Source organism: Cataglyphis hispanica, chromosome 19 (genome assembly GCF_021464435.1).
Source record: "Cataglyphis hispanica isolate Lineage 1 chromosome 19, ULB_Chis1_1.0, whole genome shotgun sequence".
Lineage (NCBI taxonomy): Eukaryota > Metazoa > Arthropoda > Insecta > Hymenoptera > Formicidae > Cataglyphis > Cataglyphis hispanica.
Window position 1 is genome coordinate 1,618,927 of NC_065972.1, and position 18,351 is coordinate 1,637,277.

Below are 18,351 nucleotides of genomic sequence, written 5' to 3' on the forward strand. Positions count from 1 at the left end.
TATTATAGAAGTTTGTGAGTTGGCAGAGTGTGAGAGAGAAAAGAGAGAATTTGCTAATCTCTATTTAACTAGTCTCTAAATATAATCTGCTTTCCTACATCATTCTACACTTGCAATATGTAATATAATTGATAATTAAAAGTAGTTTTATTGTAACATTCAGAAATTACACTTGTATAAATTTCAATTAAAGTAAATTTAAATACACGATATTTTACGGCTATTATTGTTAGTTATAATTATCTTGAACATTGTGATCAATCACGCGAGTAATTACCGATCAGCGTACGAGAATTCTCTCCCTCATTCGCTCTCAAATTTTCATTTCAGCTTCATTTGCGCACTCGCTCATATCGTGGAAAATATGACAACTAATTGTCATGGCAATTCAAGTGCCAACGAATATATGTACGATAATTACATCGGCGCACATTCTGCTGATACTGAACGATAAAAATTACTTTTAATTAATCGAAACTATGAATTTTCGTGTGCTGGGATCATTTAATATGATAGTAGTTTTAGGTATATTCTCGGATCCTGAATATGCGATTCTTCCTCGCAACGCGTGGATTCAAAAATTTTTATAATTTTAAACATTCAGGTTTGCTGATCGGTCTTGAAACCTTCAAGCTTTAAATCCTCTCGCCTGTCACAGCACAGCCACATCCTTAAGTTAAATTTTATTCGCGCCGACAGAGCTGTAGGAACCGTCATTGCGGCGAAACTGCTAAGAGATATCACGTATGATCCCCCGAGCGCTAAATTAAGCTGTCGGTTTTTACGGGACGGTTTTAATCGCCAAGTTTCGTTAATGCCATCACGTCGCTGGCATTAAACCCACTTTTGCCGCACTAATGAGTAATATTTAATTAAACTCTTTGGAGAGAAAGAAAAATGTATTTTTTGAGGAATCTCTGTGTACGTGGATTTTTTCTCGATCTCTCAACTCATAATTTCTATGACTGTTTGAATGTTTAATGTTATTTTTTTTTTTTTTTTCAAATTCAAATCCACAAATTCAATTTAACAATTTTCTACAAACAAAAATGACAATAAATCACGATCGATCATCGATTTCGTTCTCGAGACGATAGCTCGGTTAGAAGATTGAACCGAATTGGCAAATATTGGAGCGAGGCCGTGCTCGCGAATTTCTGTGTAACATTGGATTAACAAAAGTACATGCGGAATTGAAATTCACCAAGGAGCGAAACTTTCAACGTGTCCTGAGGATTATTACTAGAACGCGAAATAGTTTCGTAACGCGAGTACTTGCAGAAAACCTCAAACTTGCAACCGATTTTTATATTAAAAACTCGCGAAAAACAGACGAAAATGATCTAACAGAGATTGAGATTTAAAAAATATATTTGAAACATAGCGTACCGAATCTCATCAATCTGTCTTGAAATTATCACATGCAATTTCGTTAACGAGATATTTTCATACGTGTATATTCCTCTCGATAGAATGCAATTAATCTTCGTTAATCTGATAGTCCACCATAAAATATTAAATTAAACGCTAAGTATATTGCTAATTTATTGTTTTAATCTCAAATTTATTACTCTTATCAATTAGCAGGAAAGTGATATTAATAATAAAAGATGCTGATTTAACATTATGTTATCTCCATTTTTTGAGCGAATCGTAAATAAAAAAGAAATATGTCCAAATTAACTGTTCAAAAATATTGCGAACAGATTTCAAAGGTATTGTACTAAAAAAATAATTAATGTTTTAAAAATTATTCATTGCATACAATTAAATGTTGTTTGCTCAAACTTTTAAACAAATATTTCATAAAGAAAGCTACAAACAATTTCTATCAATTTTTATATACATCATATTTCATTATTTTATATATATAATAATATTATAATATTTTATAATATTTTATATATCGTATTACAATGATGTAAAGTGAATCTGTTACTGAATATCAGCGAGCAATTAATTTTACAAATAACAAATAATAAAGTACCTCATGATGGCTTCGCCGATGTTCGATGTTTTGCCAGCCTGTTCTCTTGTTTGTTCCTTGCTGCCTTTGTAACACTTATACAAAATTTATTCGCGAAAGTACGATTACTCGATAATTACGATCGCGCGCGCATTAATCACCGAAATAAAATAATCACCCCGCACTTCATATTGTATTTTCAATGTTAATCACACACGATGCGCGTATTATTATATAAATCGATAAAAGAAACGTGAAACAGAGTTACACGGAGCTATGATCTGCTCGACGAATTACGCACTACTATTTATACATACATTTATACGTATTATACTCTCCTAAACTGATTCAATAAAAATAAACAAAAAAGGGGAGGGGGAAAGAGACACAGGTATACCGACGCGCAGAGAGTCGGAAAGATTATTATTCTCCCAACGTCCGTTTAGTAAACAAAACATACATTATTGCTTGTAAAGTACTTGCCAGTTTTCGATAGCAGTTTCGATCCAGCTCTCGTATAACTAGTTTGTCTTACGTATCACTGATTAAAACAAGATTTTATTAAATTTTAATATTCAGTAAAAATACTCACGCTTTGTTCCTTCATTTTTATTTCACTATGATGGTAAAATTTCATTGAACAGTAACCACCAATTAATTAAAAAAAAATTTTTTCATTGAAATCATTGTTTTTATCAGTGATAATAGATTTATTCTATTTAAAAGAATATACTTGCAATATTTTATTAATAATCAAAAAAAATCAAAAATGATTATAGTAACTTTATCTTGATAATGCGCGATGTTAGTTAGAGTTAATTGAATCGCAAAAATTAATTAATTGTACGAGTTGATAATCGATACTTCTCTAATAATCGTAAGGAATAATCGTGATTTCGACGCAGGAATTTTGCGACACGTAGCGCAATGTTTACGTGCGATGATCTTGTTGTTATTATCGCGGCGAGACTCTCGAGCGAGAATAACAACAAGATTAACCCCGCGTGCGTATCGTCTTTCACGATCATTTAAGTGTTAGGCAAGTAATACTGGTAGATATCAAGCAATCATGATGTATGATTGTAGAGATGATAGCTTCGTATAATCGTGATTTTCTCCCGGTATAAAATAAAGTGCGCGTTTAAACGTACGATTAACGTCGAAAGTACTTCGTAAAGTTTCACGCGATCGTTCTAACGTTTCTCGTGATTAATGCGCTTGCGATCGTAATTAACTGTGTTTTCGCAAGTGAATGCCATGAGGGAAAGGACAAACACGAGAGAAAGAGCAGCAAGTCCGGAAAAACTTTTGGTAGACAAATTGCAGAGAAATCACGAGGTGAGAATTTTATTAATTTTGTTAAATTATATTCTTTGTTATTTATAAAAGTAAGTGTTTGCTTGTTTTCGCTATAATATAATTTACTCTCGCAACAACATAAGCCTCGAGGCGATCTCGAATATATATTTTTTAATCTTATTTCACGAACAATAATTATATTTCGGTAGCGATAAAATTCTTCAATATCAAAGTTTTCTTCTTATTTTCGACCAATTATTATTGTTACACGATTGTAAAATATTCTGATGCATATCTGTAAAAAATATTTTATATTTTTTAAATATATTTAAAATTAATTTCTATCAGTATTTTTAAATTAGCAATTATATTTATTTCTATTTAAGATTTGTTGACAAGTGTTTTCCTCAGAAATAGGGATGCTAGTATAATGTTGAATCGACGTCTTCATTCTTAATATCAATTTATTTATTAATTGATAGGAGAGATAAAGTTTGGATTAGAGTTAAAGATTAGCGATAAATTGGCATCTAATTATATGCTATACATCGGAATTTGACTTTTCGCGTTGAAGGTGTCAGATTAACGGAGAAATTCAATTGTAATGCTAACGTGACTGCGGAGATAAACTATACGCGCGGATACACGGCCCCCTATAAAACTCAGGGATCGTTATATATGCCGTACCCGGAGTGACAACAGAATTCCGTTCGATCCTGGCCACCCTCCGAGCCGACCCTCCCCGTTGCGCTGCGATTGTTGGGAGTTGAATAGAGAAAAATTGGATGCTATTCGTCGTCGTGCCGCGAGCAATGGTAGAAGTTGAAAAAAAATCTATTGTCACGTAGCACGTGTAATTCATAGTGCGGCTTCCTGGATTCGCGAGTCGATCTTTCCTTTTCTTTCTCTCTCTTTTCGCCATCCATTTTTTATGTTATTGCAATCGGCTTCACGCGTTCTGTCGTCGCACAGTTAACGTATTCGCAGATTTTCTCGTTACTGTTGTTGTTGTTGTTACGTCACCATTGCTCGCGACTAGATACATTTTAGAGAAAAAACTCTCTGCACTTGACGCACTCATGTTCGCGTAACGCCAAAAAAATTCAAACATAACAGGCAAAGATTTATTTTTATGTAGAGAGAAAGAGAATATAAAATCTTTTATTTTTATATTTAATTAAAAATATAATAGAAAAAATATATATTTTAAATATATATATATATATATATATATATATATATATATATATATTTTATATATAAAAATATATTTCTATTAATTTTTTTTGTTGAATATTTGAAAATATTCTTTCTCTAATATAATAGTCCCCGACTACGGTTTCCTATCCAAATATCGAAGCTTTTCAGTGTCGCATATACCACAAGGAACCTCTAGTTATAGATCGCATTGTATAGTGGACTGAAAATTTCTTGAAAAATTCTCAACTTCTCAGACCGTATTACCTACAATACCCATAGTATACATAACATTATATTCGAGTTCTCTATCAGAACTTTTTTTCTAATAGATTATCTAAGATATAAAGTTTTTCAATATCACATCCAGTAAGGCCCGTTAATCTTGTACTCCTATACGTGATTAACGACAGTTTTAGGGAGACGTAGAGCGGGCGCGTCGCTCCGCGCTTAAGTGCGTTGAGTAGTGAGTAAATGTCTAAGCTAAGCTTGTGCCTTCTTGTAACGGCCGCCTCAGCCGTATATAGTAATATAGTGCCGTGGGGCACGGTCGTGCATAACGTAAATCCATGTTTACTATGCTAATACCTGGAAACTTGCCGGTTGAAAGGATGCCGAGAAATGTCCCATCAAATATGCAGGGCCACTTGCACGGCCTGTGTGTGCACGCGAGAGGGGGATATCGTGCAGGTAGGAAGAAGCTCGTTTTCGATGGAGTCTGTGCTTTAAACTCTAACGTTGCCGCCATATTGAGATAGTGGTCGCCTACCACCCTTGTCTACTCTTGTCAGCTCTCGTCTACGCCAATGCGAGAATATAGGGGAGAAACGAAGTTGTTGCGTTTATGGTTGTTACATCAACGGATCTTTAAAGCCTCAGCTTCCTGAATTATTGTTGGAGAAAATCTCTTTATAACTCGCAAGCCGGGAAAGAGCTCTCGTGAAACGAACATCAGAGAGATAATAATTCATCTTTTACATCCATCATTAGATTAATAAGCTTTTGATTTGATTAAGAAAAAAGTTTGAAGAAAATACTTCTCTCTTTTTCTTTTGAAAATTATTTCATAAAAGAATCAAAATAAAAAAAAAATGCTTGCAATAAATTTCTAAATTTCTGTTATATACATAAGTAATACATTTCAATTTGCATAGTATTAAAATCTTTGGATGTTAGATTCAGGAAAAAACGGAGAAAAAATTTTCAGAAGTTTAATTTTCCGTAATATAAAACAAGATTATCGAAATTGCGATTTAAAAAAAAAAAAAAAGAGAATAAAAGAAAAAATTTAATCCCCGCGCAAGCTCAAAATTCAAACGCGTTATTCGTAGAAGACGAATTTTTTAACTGCGCCAACAACGCCGCAGCCACTCCTAATCCACGTTTGACGATACACTGGAGCGTTAAGTTCTTAATCTCGTTATCCGCATTTCCATATAATGCCCAGCTACCTGTTATCTACCTGTTGTGTATACCCATACCATCGCAGCTTTTAATCGTCGCGGCATTTACATCGACACGATTTAATAATCACGTTTGAAGCTAGCCGAAAACCTTTCATCTTGATCTTTTGGTCAAATACATTTTAATAATTATATTATTTAATTATTATATTTAATAATTACATTGACAAAATATATAAATTTTATATATAATTAAATTCAAAATTATTACATTACTGTATTATTATAATAATATAATAATTTTGGCTGATTTCCGTTCAGTTTCTGTTTTCTAATCTAAAGTCGATTTTGAAAGCGTCCAATATTATTTCAAACACATTCGAATAATTCTCTCGAGTAAATAGCGAAAAAAAAGAAACCAATAGGAATTCTCTAAAAATTTAATTTCGAAAACTACGCTCGGTCCAGAAGAACGATGCTAAGAACACGCAAAACTATTCAACAGTCCCTCTCTCGAAAGCGGTTTTCGATTAGATATACACACATACATATATACTGTGCGCAAGCAAGGTATTGCCTGGCGCACTCGCATGTGTGTGTTGTATGTAACGGATGCGCGCAATTACGATTCAAATTTTACGACTTGCTTAACTTAAATTACACGACCCCAATTAAGTGAGATCGTGCCCGCGCGACTGCCAAGTTCTGCATAGCGTTTTCCAACCCCTCCCTTCTCTCACTCTATCTCCCTTCGTAGCCCTCCCCGACATTCTCGCTGTTTGCGTCTCCGCTCAAAAACTAGTAGCTCGCCTAATCTCGTTTACCGGCAAAAATCCGTCAAGAGAATGTGCTGATATTTGCACGCTGAGAACCATTATTTAATTAATTTCTTTTGCACGTTGCAAAATAATCGTGCTTTAATCTACATTTACAAGTTTTTGTCGATTTGCTGCTTTCATTGTCTCTTAACAAAAATGCTTTAAATATAAATAGCTGCTGGAATTTCAATTATGAGATTTATGAAAAAAAGAGTTATTTTATCTAAATTATAATTTAAATTTTATAATTATAATTTAAAAATTAAAAAATGACAATTAATAATTGGGGTCATATATATATAATAAAAAGTAATAATTTAAATTAATAATTTAAAAATATATATATATTTTTTTAAATAGAAATACATAAATGTGTAATATAAAAGATCTCATAAGAGTAAAATAGGCATAAATTTTGGTTGAGCTGTTTCTTACGAGAAACGAAGGGTTAGTTTGTTATTAAAATTTATAGAGAGGACGTTTTCTCGGCGTTGTAAAAGCTTGTGGGGAGCAACACAGATTGTTGTAAAGGTGCGGTGTATAGCGTTCATCGATTTAATTTAACGCACCTCCCGGCGCCGCATGATAACGCAGTGATCGTGGTTTATTTTATCACCGTATTAAAGGAAGATATCGCGAGTTTACGACGCGGGATATAACACGCGTGAGTAGTTACTTAGACGAATTCGGATTCGACCAGCTGCGCTGTCTCACGCACGTGATCCCGCACGTGCATCGACTCCTTATGAACAGCTCGAGCTACGTACAGCTTCAATTTACCCTTTGATGAAAATTCATATGACATGCCTTGGTTCGAGAGGATTTTCAATAACGTTTTGTTCAAAATGACGATAATGTTTTAAAGCGGCAGGACGTAAAATAAAACGCATTTTGTGATGCAGCGACAACACTGCCCTTTGCTCTTCGGAGAGATATTTGCGATAATTTATATTGAAAAGAGTATTCTGTTAGCTTCTGTGTCGTTCGTTCAATTTGTACCGATGCGTAAAACGGGATTTCCCAATAATAATAATAATTTTTTATTACTTTAACAAAGATTGAATTATTTATCTGAACATAAAATTGGTTATAATTTGAGCATTAATTCCTCGAAATGTTTTAGTATTTCAAGCTAATAATCCCAATACTGTAGGAATAAATCATTGCTTTTCTTTCTAAAATTTTAATTATTAATTATGTTATAAATGGAAAATGAAATTTGAATATATTAATATTTATTTCTTGGGATTTACATATTTTATTTTGCATTTTAAAATTTATTTATTATTAAGAACATGATTATGTAATGTTAAATTTATTTTTATACGCATTTCTAACAAAAATATAATAATTATTTATTAAATATAATATAATATATAATTATTTTCTAACATAAAAGAGAATATTTAAATTACATTTTTATTTTAAATTAAATTGCTTAAATCTTTACCTCAAATTAATTAAATAAGGTTTCACAAAACTTTGAACTTTAGATACTTTATCTTTCTCTCAATTTTTTTCATTATTTTCACAATTTTAATTTCTCTCTCTCTCTCTCTCTCTCTCTCCCCCTCTCTTTCTCTTTCAATGATTTAATCAACACACTTTTAAACGTAATGCAACGTATAGATGAATTATGAAGATAAATCTCTGAAATGCAGTTGGCTTGAAATAAAAGTCGTGTAGCTCGAATTGAAATAAAATTTCAATGTAGCATGAAGATCAGCATTCAAATAAGTGAAATGCTTCATTAAATTTAGCTCAAAGCAATAAAATTTCATAAAATAATGAAGACGCAATAGAATACAATATAAAATTAATTATTGTTAGAATTTAGCGGGGGAATCTCTGGTACAGGCCAAGCCTTGTCCGTGCGTTTGCAAACTTGCCGGCTATATTGCGACGAACGAAGTAATTAATTTGCTTTCACGTACTGTGCACATTATGTGCGGATTATGCCCGTCGCAGTTTACGCTGCAAAGTTCGCGATGTAATTACGTACTTTTGATTCTGTTTGTGCATAATGAGTCGCGAGCGATAAAGTTACCGAGGCCGCCTGCAAGTTTCGCCTGTTACAGCTATGCAATCTCTCTCGTAATATCGCAAGTAATAATTGATTCATGTTCACATCGAATTTATACTATTTTCTTTTAATAATTAACCTATTGATGCTATTAGTTGAAGTAAGACAAACTTGGAAAAATACTTGACCTCTGGAAGAAAAGTTAAATTTATGCTTAAAAAAAAAAAACACACACACACACAGATGCAAAATGTAAAATGCTAAAATGCAAATTAATAAATGTTAATATGACGAGTATAAATAGTTGAGAAATATATTAAATCGGATAAAGTGGATGCAAGAGTTTAAAATTAATTTCACATATTCAAGTAGGTTGTTTCTCGTTTTTCATAATTGCTATTGCATCGATGGATTATAGTTTATGGCGGATAATGATCAGAGATGGGGACGCTATAAACTGGGCTTTACATACCGAACTGTTACAATAACGAGCTAAAAATGATACGCTGAAAGCGCAAGCTAAAACGGGATTGTGTAATCGGATTTCCGATGATGGACGAGTAACATCATTGCAAAAATGGCTATGCCCGTGGCAACGTATTGTTACGCCAACAAATTCGCCCTTTGACTTTTAAGCTTGGATTAAACTCTTTTTTTTTTATATATATATAATGGAAAAGGCGTGTCATCCGTTTCCATAAATTGTCATACTCATCACTACATCGAATTATATTTTAAAATTTGAGATAGATTATATAAATTATTAATCATATCAGTGTCAAGTTATATAATGCAGAAGGCCAATTTCCGGTATGACGTATTATAGTACAGCATAATGAAAGATCATTGTGAAAGTCAGCGCGTCAGAACGTTTGTACGATTACTGACCCTTGTTAATATTAACCCGTCTGGCAATGTTAATTAACGAGCGCCATGTCGATGCGCATTATACGTTTAGAGACAAAGTTGAAACTATTTCAGGCATGTTTGACACCCGTTGTTGTTTTGATCGTAGTACGAGAGGGGAAAGGCTGTGTGGACGAATAAATTGATATCAATGCGTGCATGTCGCGAGAAGTCTCGCTGATGACCTATCGCGCTAATCTATTTTCCCGGGAGCGGGATTTATCGAGTATTCTAGCGAGTGCAGAAAGCCCGTTGTAATATCGAGTTTTGACGTTAAATATTTTCGCATCGCGACCATTTCGAAACGTCCAAATATACGATGTTGGTTCATCCGATCGCCGAATTTATCTCTAGCTTGTTTCAATTACGTCCGCATACCATTAATTCACTCCGCGACAGTAAAAGAGAATCAATTTTTGGAAGCACGTAATGCTAATATGACTACAATATTCCTTAAAGCTCATTAAAAAAAAAAAAAAAATTTGTATTTATAATATAACTTTATCAAAATTTTTTATTTATTTTTAGATACAATATTTACATAGATATTTTTATTTTACAAAGCACGTATGTATGTGTATATATATATTTTTTTCTATTTTAATTAAAATTTATGCTATATAAGTGTATGTATATAAATACATTTATTTTTAAATTTATTTTAAATAATAAATTTCGGCCATGTATGCATTTATTCCAGTAATTGATTTTCTGAAAATACGAGTTATTTAAAACACGCGTTTTGCTTGCTAAAAAAATTAATCAGGATTTCTCCGATTCTCAATTTGATTATATTCAAGCAAATTAATAAATCAAACAAGTTTCATACTATTGTTTTTTTTTTATCTCTTGTTATCTCATCGCGCGAGAGACATTTGGTATGTATACAGTGAGGAAAAACGGAGTTGAAACTGATCTGCATTAACTCGAATAAAGAGTCTCGGCAAATGCATTGCTAACTCGCAAAGTACTTTGAGACGGAAGACTTAGCTGATTAAAATTCTGAGATAATTTCGGACGGGCAGAATCAGATAGGTGTATTAAAGAAAAAAAATTTCTCCATGAAATCGGAGTCTTTCGAAAAGAGACGAACGTTCAAAGAATATCCTTTGCTGTTGCATAAAAAGAGGATTGCCAACAAATTTTGAAAGAGAAAAAATCTCGCATTCGATAATCTTTCAGGGGAAAAAAATAGCGATGTTATCTAAAAATATACTTTTAGCATTAAACGTGATGTTTGCCAATCATCTATATGAAAGTTGAATATAGAAAGTGAGCCAAACGTTCCGGCCAGACTTTGAGATTTTATAGGAAATTTAATTTTAAACAAAAAATTTCCTGTAAACATGAATCAAAAATGCTTTCTTAAAAAGTTAGCGTTCAAAAACCTTTGAAATTTTATTACGGTTATTTTATACATTTCTTACAAATATTAAGAAAAATATTTCCTTTTTTTTACAAAAAATACCCCAAAAAGTTGTAGAGAATTAAATTATTTTTTGAATTATTTTTTATTGAGATTAAAATGATTGTAATACATTCCATAGGTTTTGAGATAATCAGTTTCAAATATATAAAACTTGAACTTTTTGTTCAGAATTAAATTTCCTATAAAATTTCAAAATCTGTCAGAACGTTTGAGCCCACTTTATATAATATCAATGAAATTAATTAAGGCGATAGTAAAAATTGGTTTGGATATATTAAATGTAGGAAAGTAACAGATAAAGTAATCAAAACATGTCTTCCTTTTCTTCGAAATCAGTTTTTTTTCTGAATCTGTTTTTTTCGACAATCTGTTTATTTCTACTTGTCCATCTCACGTTTCCTGAATCGTGTATAAACCACGAGAAAATGCACACGATAAGCATTGAAATTGTAGATTTCTTTCGTCGAAGGATTTGTCAGAGACAGTCCTTATAGCGAAATATGGACCTAGCACTTATCACATCACTCCACTGCATCACTCTCGTCGTTACGGTTGCAAAAGTGAGACGGAAGTGACTCTTATCGAAACAAAGAGCGATGTTGACCGTGTGTCTAGCCATATAGAAAGTCGCATTCAATAGAAGAAGAGACAAGAAAGGCAAGTAGTTGCAGAGTTTTTCAAAGGATTTCAAGAGATAGTCATGAGAAAGAAAAATGCGGAAATAAGACTAAAAACTATTAAAAATTACGGACAGTTTTTAGAGAAATCTAGATATCTATGATTCCATATTCCTTGTGTGATATAAATCTTGAAAACAGTCAAAATATTATCGTAAAATATGTGGCAAAGGAGACAATTGTAAACACAAAATATAGAAAGTACGCTAATTACTTTTTTTCTTAAACTAAAAAGAAACGTATTATTCTTTCGAACAGACAAATAAAAATAAATTAAAAATTTTTTTTTTATAAAATACGCGTTATCGAAATCTAAGAAAAAATAGCGAAATACAAGAGCGCGATTCCCTGCAATTTTACAGCTCGATAATTTCATGTCTCATTCCTATCGATTTCCACTTCATGTTCTGGTACGAAATAGCGAATATCGAATATATTACAAATGTGTCTCGTAAAGCGTTACAAATATATTTAATATATTGAGAAACTTTTTTTAAATTAATAAAATTTTTACACTCTTATTTGTATTTCACTAAATTCATATTCGAATTTAAAAAAAGCTTACTTTAAAATATATAAAAATTTTTATATAAAATAATTAATATATAAATTAATATATTGAGGATCTTTTTTTAAATTAATAAAAATTTTACATTCTTATTTGTATTTCACTAAATTCATATTCAAGTTTAAAAAAACTTAACGCAAAATATATAAAAATTTTTATATAAAATATAATAATAATTCATACATTTACTGCTCTTATCTGTATAATAATAGCTGAAAGAATTTTGAGAGAGATGATACTCGGCTTGAGATAGCATTTTGCCCGGGAACACGGGACAATTCCGGGTCGGATGCTTCGGCAGGTAGACGCCTCGTGTCGCGACAAAGAAGGCGTGCCGTGTTGTCGGACCGTCGTCTTTGTCATCCCGGCTCGCGACGTCGAGGGAAAGAGGAACTAAACTAAAACGACGCGTCGCGTCGCGACGCAACCCCTTTGTGTCGACAGGCATGGCGGAGGGCGGCAAGAAGCATCCGGTGTTGCTGTACATTCATGGCGAGAGCTACGACTGGGGCAGCGGAAATCCCTACGATGGTAGCGTGCTAGCCAGCTACACCGACCAAGTGATCGTCACCATGAACTACCGGCTGGGCGTGCTCGGCTTCCTGAACGCCAACGTGGCGCCGCAAACCAAGGCGAGAGTCGCGAATTACGGTCTCATGGACCAAATCGCCGCCCTTCACTGGGTCAAGGAGCACATCGCCCGTTTTGGGGGCGATCCCGAGAATGTCAGCCTCATGGGCCAGGGCACCGGAGCCGCCTGCGTGCATTTCCTCGCCATCAGTCCCACTGTTGTTCGAGGTAAGTGATCCAAGCTGTTGCGTTAAGATAAATAATCATAATGGAGAATGCGTTATAAAATTAAAGAATATTGTATTTGGGAGCATGATTTAAACGATACAGAATTTGTAGAATGTTATTGTAGAATCAATTGCGGACTATATTTTTAGGAGTTATTACAACATATAATTCTATTGTTCTTATACAAAACGCGGATTGCTTGGAAAATAATCTAGACTTTTCAATTCTCTTGTATTCTCCATATACTGAATTTTGTTCTCACAACTTGACCGCATTTTGAATTGTATGAAACAACACGCGATATAGTCAATAAAATTTAATTTAGCTAAAAAACAATTATAGTTGTGAATTACAAGGCAGGGGAGCGTTATTAATTTTCTCGAGAACGAAGCTGGTCAAAATTTCTAAATCATTCGCCGCCATGTTTCGTACGCAATTATTCAGGATACACAACGCTGCGCGCTGGCGTGTCTCGTAAATGATTAAGAATGCTTTTGCATTACACATAATTGAAGAGTAGCAAGTTTTACACGCGCTTCGTTACAGCGCGTTATTCCATGTTGGTTAATTACGTACAACGCCAATTACGTATTCGCAAGTAAAAAGGGAGATGCTTTGCTCTTTCTTTGAAGCAAATTCTCCTCTTGTGCATTTATAAACTCTTATCAAAAATTCCTATCATTCTATAGAATCGCAATTGAATCCGCTAATAAGATCTTCGAGAAAAAAGCAAGAAAAGGGCTTATATCTTTCACGCACGAATTTGTCTCTGTAACAATTCCATTACTTTCTTATAAAAAGACGAATTTGTAGATTCAAAATAAGAAAAGATTCTCAACTTTAATTGTAAATAATCTCGCAAGATTTTTTATATAAACTAAACAATAAAATCAAATATCCTGAATTAAAAAAAAATTTGAACACATACATTGGATTGAAAAAAATCTTTTGTCTTTTGATTTTCAATTTTCTGCATATTATTATTAAAAGATTAATAATATCGAAGAATGCTAAGATTCTTTTTGGAATCTCAAGAACGGATTGCTGAGAAAATCTTTGGCTTGGTGATCGAAATATTCCGGGAAAAACTCGGTCGTCATCTGTCACGGGAATCGCTACGCCGGCGCCGTCTTATCATAACGCATTCCTCGCTCCGGGAAAGAGATAACGGGGAAGAGATAACGGGGAAGAGTCCAGAAAATGAAAAGTAGCTTAAACCAGCACGAATATCAGCTCGAAATTTCTTTCTCCGATATCCACCTATCCCCTTCCCGATCCGCTATTTTGCAGGGTTCGCGATATTTTCGAGGACGAACACGCGCGGATCGGCGTGGTAACACATTGCCGAGGATATTGGCTGTCTCTCCCTTTATATCTTCATCCAGCGGCGGCTGCCGTCTTCATGTGGTCGTGTTCACGGTTAACGTTCGACGGTTAACAGCCTCTGCGAGCTCCCTCCGGGGATGGACACGGCCGAGAGGATAAGGGAAAGCCTTTCTGTCTCTCTTTTCCTCTTATCCTCGTCGCCCACCCTCGCTCTCCCTCCGCTTCCCTCCGCTCGTGATATTATGTGCGTGAAATATCGCCCCTTCCTACCAGTCGCCACCCTCGTCGCGCTATTGGAAAATACTTTCCACCCTTATGAGAAGAGCGCAGCCATGCACGCGTGTCCGGTGTGAGACTGGGAGTTTTTCCCCTCCCTCGTTCTTTTATCCATCACGGCTGTTTCACATTTCGTCGCCTTGGTCTTGTTAATTAAGAAACATTCGAAGAAGCGGAACAATATCGATAGAAATCCTTTTGCTCAATCTTGCGAGTAAGGGGAGGATTTAAATTTGTCGAGCTATCACACTCGCAAGAAAAAATAAGTGATTAGAATGATTCGAAGATTTCACGATCGTAGAAGCGATAGTACAGGATATTAAATTCTCAACGTAGTTTATGCGCGGAAAAACGATGCTTGGTTTTATATTTCTTTCGTTTTTCTTTTGCAAGTTAGTACCAGATTTATGTCGCTGTCACTTCCAGTACTCTAATACTAAGATCATAAAACTTTTTTCTCTTAATAAAACTCGCGTTATTTGTGAATTCCATCATTTAAGATGCTTTGTACTCATTCGTTTTGTTAGAGAAGAAGCATTTCCCTTTCTTCTATATTTACTTGTGCGCAGAAAAATCCTCCGATCAGAAAGGATCGTGACGTGCCCCGATTCTTCTCTAGCTTTCCTGGCTCCATGGATGCTTCATTCTTTCCTGTATCACTGAGGATAGAAATGAAAATTCCATTTTTCCGAGACGGCAGTACCGAGACTCGTCGACATCCTGTTATTTCCTGCTTTCGGCCTCTCTACCTTTTTTTTCTCTCTCTTCTTATTCCTTTTTCCTTGTTTTCTCTCTTTTTCTGCCTCTCTCTCTCTCTTATTAATTTCCCTGATAAATTGCTCGACGCATAATAATTTTTCGAAGAAAGCTTTCCATACCTATCTTTTTTATTCTTCTTCAAAATTGAAAATTACATTTCCGTTTAAAAAACGCTGCTCATTTTCTTATCTCAGAGCAGTCAAGAGTAGAACACGATTCGTCTGAATTAATCAGTTTTTTAATTATCAAAAATAATAATTATAAATGTTTTTTAATTTTTTTTTTAATTAGATAACAGAAAGTCTCAAACTTATTATAATATATTTCAATAATTAAAAACGCGCGTTATAATTAGAATCTTATAAATAACTTTTTTTGTGTTTATTATGTTGAAAAATAATTTTTATTTTAATGTACGATATTGAGAGCATATCTGCTGACGGGATAATGACGGTGTTAATAATGCGAATGGAGTAAAGATTGAAAACCTCTGCTTTAAAGCACAAGACGTGGCATTCCATTTTTCCTTAGGCAAATAATATCGACGCGAGCAGTCTGCGCGAGAACGATTCTTCTCTCGGATAATTATGGGTCGTCGACCACGTCTTTCTTCAGGTTCGAGAGGGACTTTGGTTTGTCTTTCTTTTCTCGCTAAGAATAACGACGTAGCTCTCATCCATCCACGGTGCCATTTTCGCCGACGTAATTTCCTCCTCAAACAATCCACTCGTATAATATTCAGCGTCTTGTAAAATACGTTTCATCCGGCATTAGATGTAACGATTCGAGATACCACGCTTCGAAGATTTAATTATCAAAAGATATATGAGAGAGAGAGAGAGGGAAAGAGAAATATTTGCGATAAATTACTAGATAAAATAAATTTTAGGTAGGTCACGATTATACAAGATAAATATATGTGTATTGTAAATTATTATTATTATGTCGTTAAATTTGTCTTGACAGAGATTATAAATGCAAATCTAAAAAAAACTATATTTTGCTTAGTAAATAAATTTAAAAAAATATAAAGATTTAAATTTCAAGGCAAATGTTTTATATGTTTTTACTGCAATTTTTTCCTCTTTATCGATCAAAATATACATTCTTTATACAAATTCAAATCTGTTTTCTTTTTTTTTTTAATATATAAATTCCTAGTATCTGACATATCAATTGATATCTCTTTTACTAGACTTACTTTATATTTCTTTAGAGCTAAGGAAATAAAAATCAGATTTTCCCAGTATCAGATTGATACTTCAATCGTAAATGCGGAATCCGTTTCCGAAAATAACTCTTTATCGCGAAATATTCCTCTTTCTCTGTGTGTGTCACTTTAAGCAATAGAAAAGCTGTTCCGGTCCAATTCCGGATCAATTTTCTCGAGAGAGTAATTCCTTTATCGACGAGACACATAATATCTTTTTTTTCGCAATTTATTAAAATAAAAATAAAAATACCAAAGTATTTCTATATAAACTTTTATCAAAGAATTTATCCTTTGCGACGCAGTTTTTTCATTGCAAAAATTATTTCCTTTTTAGAAAAACTGTTTCCTCTTAATTTAAAAAATGTGTTTTTTTTCTTTTTTGAAATACTTAAAAGATATTAACTCGAACTAAATCCAATATTAATATTTTTATTGTATTTTCAATATCAGTCTATTAGCCGGATAAAAATATACTTAATATGATAATTCTTTAAAACAATTTTTTTTTAGGAACTATACACTTAAAGAATAACTTTTATGCATCATATTATATGTTGATTATAAAATTTACATAAATTTATTGATTTCTTGATTTATATATTATCAAGATACATGTATTTTAAAAATATATATATATTTTTAAAAAACTTAAAAAAATAATATATATTTAATAAAACGATAATATATACTTTAAAAAACATATAATAACCAATGCTTTTTTTATTTGCAGGTTTGTTCAAACGAGCTATACTGCTGTCGGGCAGCGCCCTTTCATCCTGGGCTGTGGTAGAAGATCCTGTATCCTACGCCCTAAAACTGGCCAAGGCTATCAACTGTTCCATTCCCGATGATCTTCTCAAAGACAATGAGCTTATAGTAGATTGTCTGAGGGAGAGCAGTCTGGAAGAACTAATGCAAGTCGACATTCAGCCCCCGACGTTTCTTAGCGCTTTTGGTCCAAGTGTCGATGGTGTCGTCATCAAGCCGGATTTTCAGAAAGATCTTCTGTCTTATCTAGGCCCCGAGTTTCAAGGATTCGGGTAAGTAAAAGAGAAATATACTTGGATTCATCAATATTAGATTTTCGATTCTTAAAAAGTTATAAATTTATGCAAGTCTTATAGTTTCGTTTTACACAACTTTTTAAAGAATTCTATAAACTTTGAAAAATTTTGATTGTATTGTCGACCTTAGAGTATCTTGTTTTGAATTCAAATTTCTTGCAGCAATACATATTGCGTTTCTAGATTTAACTATCTACTAACTTTATTCAATTGAAATAAGAAAGGTGAGTTTGTTTGACATCGCCAACTTTTAACGTTGTTTTTGATCACTGTCATAGCGCGAATGGTGAAAGAAAAGAAAGATAAAATCTTAAGAGGAAGAGAGACAGTGAGGAAAAAGAGGGAGAAGGGGAAAATCCTTGGATTCCGGTAGAGCGAGCTTAATAGAGTTTTATGGTAATGCGGCGTATATTTCTACATTTTCTTTCGCGGTGGCAAAGGAAATCCGTAAAGCGGCGGAAAAGTTATTTTGATGTGTGCACTTCCGGACTCGGCTTTGCTTTCTTGCTCGAAGAGAGGACGGGGAAGAGGGGAGGAAGGAAGGGAAAGAGAAGGGAATGTCTCGTACTTAACGTTGGCTTCCACAATAATTCCGCTTTCCGTCTTCCGTCTGACGGATCCCGGAGTTT

The 18,351-nt window shown here is 33.6% G+C and overlaps 1 protein-coding gene across 3 annotated transcripts in view; it reads left to right on the forward strand.

Moving 5' to 3' along the window:
* Positions 1-18,351, forward strand: part of LOC126856512 (neuroligin-4, Y-linked-like) — a 147,382-nt gene that overhangs the window by 62,978 nt on the left and 66,053 nt on the right. Inside the window, exons 1-4 of one of the 3 annotated variants that reach the window (XM_050605067.1) lie at positions 2,489-2,591; positions 3,216-3,304; positions 12,731-13,084; positions 17,389-17,698. In XM_050605067.1, the coding sequence (XP_050461024.1) occupies positions 12,733-13,084; positions 17,389-17,698 (662 nt within the window). In that variant the 5' untranslated portion in view covers positions 2,489-2,591; positions 3,216-3,304; positions 12,731-12,732. Of the gene's footprint in view, positions 1-2,488; positions 2,592-3,015; positions 3,305-12,730; positions 13,085-17,388; positions 17,699-18,351 lie in introns of those variants that run through there. The other 2 variants (XM_050605066.1, XM_050605065.1) reach the window with 2 other exon arrangements.